The sequence below is a fragment of the Cebus imitator genome, unplaced genomic scaffold (genome assembly GCF_001604975.1).
Source record: "Cebus imitator isolate Cc_AM_T3 unplaced genomic scaffold, Cebus_imitator-1.0 Scaffold150, whole genome shotgun sequence".
NCBI lineage: Eukaryota > Metazoa > Chordata > Mammalia > Primates > Cebidae > Cebus > Cebus imitator.
Window position 1 is genome coordinate 2,470,945 of NW_016107465.1, and position 5,358 is coordinate 2,476,302.

Genomic DNA, 5,358 nt, shown 5'->3' on the forward strand with positions numbered 1-5,358 from the left:
AGTAGAGACCGGGTTTCACCATGTTGACCAGGATGGTCTCGATCTCTTGACCTCGTGATCCACCCGCCTCGGCCTCCCAAAGTGCTGGGATTACAGGCGTGAGCCACCGCGCCCGGCCCTATATTCTTTTTTATGTGAGACCCACTCAAGTTTCTCTCAGTTAGCTTAGTGGTCTGCTAATAATTCCATAGAGATTTCCCTAAATGCCTTGAACCTGTAAGGGGCAGGAATTACTTACAAGTCCTATTTTTTGTAGTGTTTTGCTGCTTTAATGGTTGAAATTCTTATGTAATGTTTCAGAATCTCTCCATGGTTGCTTTCTGATAGAGGTGCAGAGTGGGGTGGTGATCAAGATTGTTAGAAGAAAATGAGATGAGCAACAAATTAAGCTGCCAAATAGTCATGAATTTGCCAGTGAGCATTGGGAATCTTCACAGTGGAGGAAAGGATACATTGGATTTTTCAATCATACGGGACCATTAAACTGTTCCTTGGTATACATTAAGGGAAATGTTGCTAGAGTTTTCTTTCAAAGAACTTAACCTAAATTTCAAGATGTTTTCAAATATTTAGCAATCCATAAACACAGAATTAGAAAAATAAGACTAGAGAGAAGGAAATTTTAAAAGAGAAAAGTTAACCAGCCATAATTTTGAGAAAAGAAGTAAATACTTAGGATTAGTTCAACAACATATTTTCTGAGTGTGTGAATACTATATTGGTAAAAAGACTAAATACTTTTCTTAACATTATTTTATATTAATGATGGTCAGTTACTCATCTTTATTTGTATTATTACTATTCACAACTCATTTCCTAATGAAATAGTTAAGTTTCTGGTGTTAAAAACTAGTGTCAGATCTCTAGAAATCTTGTTATGAGCAGATTTGTAACAGTCAAATTGATAGTATTTGACTTTGTTTAGAACAGCCATGCTTATCAGCTGTAGAGCCAATTGCCAAGTTATAAAATTGATTTTTGAAAACAAAACTATTTACATGTTTGTAAACATTTTATATAGTAAAAGTGGGTTGTAGTCCCGGAATTTGAATATAGACAATTTGTATACACTATTGTTTTCTGCAAGACTTAGTTATTACAGCCTGTTATAACTAGTGCAGAAAACGCAAGCTGTATCTCTCTTTTGGATTATGAATATTTTGGTTTCTTATAGTGTCTGGCATGGAACCTAACTCATTGTGGGGCCAACCCAACACAGTCCCAGATTGGGCCTGGTTTCAACTGAGCCTTTTTAATCCAGTTTGAAAATTCCATGACTTGCCCTTACTTCAAAGATTCTTAAAAGTCACAACCATTTCTGAACTTCTCCCTAAGTGTGCCCCAAATCCTAAATCAGCGAAAAGCAGAATGGATCTGATCTCTTCAAATCTTTAGGGCTGCTGATATCAGCTAATGGACATTAAAAGATGTCAGGAGGAACTTACATTACTAACGATTTCAAGAAAAGGGGCGCTAATTCTTAGAACTGGCACAGTGTCAGAAACTCACCAGCTATGGACTGTTCAGTCATTATTGCCTAGGCCTCCAAATATGGTTTTGCACCTCAGCACACCAGAGAGGTAAAATGCTTGTTGTAAGGTCTTCTAGTGCATCCGTGTACTGGGCTTTGGGGTTTGTTTTTTCTTTTGTTTTCTTTTTCAATCTGTGGCATAAATACTAGAGACTGGGTCTCCCGTACTACTGCCACTTTTCCTGTGATTAAGTCACTTTGTTTTTGTTTTAAACCTAACCCCATAGCAAAGAGGACAGTTTTTGAGCCTGAGAAGATTTATTGTGAAAGACTCTCTCTCTCTCTCTCATATATATATATATATATATATACACACACACACACATATATATACATATATATGTATATATATATACACACATATATATGTATATATATACACACATATATATGTGTATATATATATATAATTTGTATATAATTACTCTCTCTATATATATATGTCTATATATATAATTGCTTTTTTTCCAGTGATGTTCTTCATTTCAAGATGCCATTGCAGTTCTGATAAATGCAAACTGAGAACGTTCAAGGCCACAACGGAGGAAAAATCATTGGTACTTGGAGCGTAGAAGACTGCCCTTCACAAGGGAAATCCCTGATTATTGTTTGAAATGCTGAGGAAGTTGCTGCGAAGGAGACTTTTTTCTTATCCCACTAAATACTACGTTGTGGTTCTTGTTTTTTCCCTAATCACCTTCTCCGTTGTAAGGATTCATCAGAAGCCCGAATTTGTAAGTGTCAGACACTTGGAGCTTGCTGGGGAGAATCCTAGTAGTGATATTAATTGCACCAAAGTTTTACAGGGTGATGTAAATGAAATCCTAAAGGTAAAGCTTGAGATCCTAACAGTAAAATTTAAAAAGCGCCCTCGGTGGACACCTGATGACTATATAAACATGACCAGTGACTGTAATTCTTTCATCAAGAGGCGCAAATATATTGTAGAGCCCCTTAGTAAAGAAGAGGCAGAGTTTCCAATAGCGTATTCTATCGTGGTTCATCACAAGATCGAAATGCTTGACAGGCTACTGAGGGCCATCTATATGCCTCAGAATTTCTATTGTATTCATGTGGACAAAAAATCCGAGGATTCCTATTTAGCTGCAGTGATGGGCATTGCATCCTGTTTCAGTAATGTCTTCGTGGCCAGCCGATTGGAGAGTGTGGTTTATGCATCGTGGAGCCGGGTTCAGGCTGACCTCAACTGCATGAAGGACCTCTACGCAATGAGGGCGAACTGGAAGTACTTGATAAATCTTTGTGGTATGGATTTTCCTATTAAAACCAACCTAGAAATTGTCAGGAAGCTCAAGTTGTTGATGGGAGAAAACAACCTGGAAACGGAGAGGATGCCATCCAATAAAGAAGAAAGGTGGAAAAAGCGGTATGAGGTCATTAATGGAAAGTTGACAAACACAGGGACTGTCAAAATGCTTCCTCCGCTGGCAACACCCATTTTTTCTGGCAGTGCCTACTTTGTGGTCAGTAGGGAGTATGTGGGGTATGTACTACAGAATGAAAAAATCCAAAAGTTTATGGAGTGGGCACAAGACACATATAGCCCTGATGAGTATCTCTGGGCTACCATCCAGAGGATTCCTGAAGTCCCGGGCTCACTCTCTGCCAGCCATAAGTACGATTTGTCTGACATGCAGGCGATTGCCAGGTTTGTCAAGTGGCAGTACTTTGAGGGTGATGTTTCCAAGGGTGCTCCCTACCCACCCTGCGACGGGGTGCACGTGCGCTCGGTGTGCATTTTCGGAGCTGGTGACTTGAACTGGATGCTGCGCAAGCATCACTTGTTTGCCAATAAGTTTGACATGGATGTTGACCTCTTTGCCATCCAGTGTTTGGATGAGCATCTGAGACATAAAGCTTTGGAGACATTAAAACACTGACCATTACAGGCAATTTTATGAATAATATGAAGGATACACAAAACGTACCCTTCTCTGGTTCCCCTTCCCTGTCAGTAAGCACCAGGAAGATGGTATGAGGTCCTTTTTGGGGCGGGGACTCTAGGTCTTGTCAGAGATGCTGCATGGTTTCTGCAGAGGACCATTGGCTAGAAAGGTGATAGCATTAAATGTTCATCTAGAGTTAATTCTGGGAAGAGTGAAAGTAGCCTTGAGGCCAGAGCAGGCAGCAAGGCACTCTGGGGAGAGGACCAGGGTGTCTGGGGAAGCGCCCGATGCATAAGGTCAGCCTGTTCAACGTGCTCAGGGATTTAGCAAAATGAAATAATGTGACCTGTGCCAAAACTATTTTGAGAGTTTTAAATGTGACCATTTTTCTGGTATAAATAAACGTATAGCAACAGATAATCAAAGATACAATTAATCTGTTGATATATTTGTTGAAATAGAAATTTGATTTTACTCTAAATGTTTTTTGTAAATTATTTTCTGCTCTAATGCTGGACTGTGTAGTGTGTCTCTGTATGTCATCTCAGGGAGCTTAAAATGGGCTTGACTTGACATTGTTTGGTGTTATTTTTGCTTGCAACAATGCACACTTCCACAAACCAAAAAATAACCATTTCTAGTTTAGTGAATTTCCACAAATCATCTTAGGTTATTAGCAAAGTTAAGGCACCTTTTTAAAAAAATTATTATTATAGCTTCTACAAAGAGAAACACTCAATTTTTCTGGAGATTTGCCTATATCTTCCTTTCCTCAGTCTCCCAAGACTCTGCTATCAAGCTGTGTTACTTTCACTGGGCCCTAAATTATTGTCTGTGCGATCTGACTGCCAGTAATTAGTGCAGAGAACTAAGAGAGGATGATACAGGTTTGAGGGGCCGGGGAGTGGCGGGGGGGAAAGAGTTTATTTAAACAATTTCTGATGCCCATAATGAGTTTAAAAACCAGCAATTGACACTATTCTTAAAATTAAGGCTGTTGTTCATTAAATTCACTGTGTCCACCTCCCAGGATCGTTTCATCCTAATGTCACCTGTGTCTTCATTTAAATGGACCTGGCCCTGTCCTTGGGTCTTCCCGGTATCTGCCCCTGAGTTGTAAGTTTTCTCCTTTCTCAATCTTCCATGAGGAGGAAAGAAGTGTGCAGCCATTCCATGTGACCTGTTGGAAGACCTGGGAAGGGAACTTTAGGTTTGGGACAGATTTTTGTTGTTGTTGGTATCATTCACAGCATACGATTTTTACTCTCCCCATTTTCACCATAATCCAGATGATTTGGGGGTGCTGTAGTGCTGTCTCACATCTCAAAAAGTAAATTCAAATCTTAAAAAGAAAGTCTTGTAATTTCGCTGTGTTGATACTGTTCAGCCAACAAGCTACCAGGGAACTGTGAGGCCTTGTCCTTTGGCATTAGACTTTAAACAAGAATTAAAACTACATGCTGTGTTTTTAAAACATAGCCAAATTAAATGGTACATGAGAAATTCAGAGTATTAGACAGTTTTAAGGCATTCAACTGAGAAAACGTTTTTTCTTCCTCAAAGTCAGAAAACATTTTCATATATTGAGAGATGTGTTTTTAAACTTTATCATTTGTAAACATGGAAGTTGGTGGATTGCTGTGTTTTTGCATGATTAGCATGGGAGTTTGTGTTGGAGCAGGAGGAACATGTTTGTTTTGAAAACTCAAGAGATGATATTGATGAGGGCAGTACATGCAGTGTGTTCTCTCTTTATTGGCTTCTAAACCAGATTTTTCCTTTAATGCATGTCAAATATTTCTCCCATGCTCCTTTTAGCAGAAAAGTTTTTCACTTATAAGATAGGGCACTTTTTAACTCTAAAACTAGCGATAGTGATATACAATTTCATTTTTTATATTGAAAAATTGCTAATCTACA

General features: G+C 38.8%; 1 protein-coding gene across 2 annotated transcripts in view; it reads left to right on the forward strand.

Annotated features, from left to right (window-relative positions):
• GCNT1 (glucosaminyl (N-acetyl) transferase 1) overlaps positions 1-4,009 on the forward strand; it is a 39,838-nt gene extending 35,829 nt beyond the window's left edge. For both annotated transcript variants that reach the window (XM_017543255.2, XM_017543256.2), the window contains exon 2: positions 2,003-4,009. In XM_017543255.2, coding sequence (XP_017398744.1) covers positions 2,146-3,432 — 1,287 coding nt within the window. In that variant the 5' untranslated portion in view covers positions 2,003-2,145 and the 3' untranslated portion in view covers positions 3,433-4,009. The remainder of the gene's footprint in view (positions 1-2,002) is intronic.
• Positions 4,010-5,358: the final 1,349 nt, after the last annotated feature.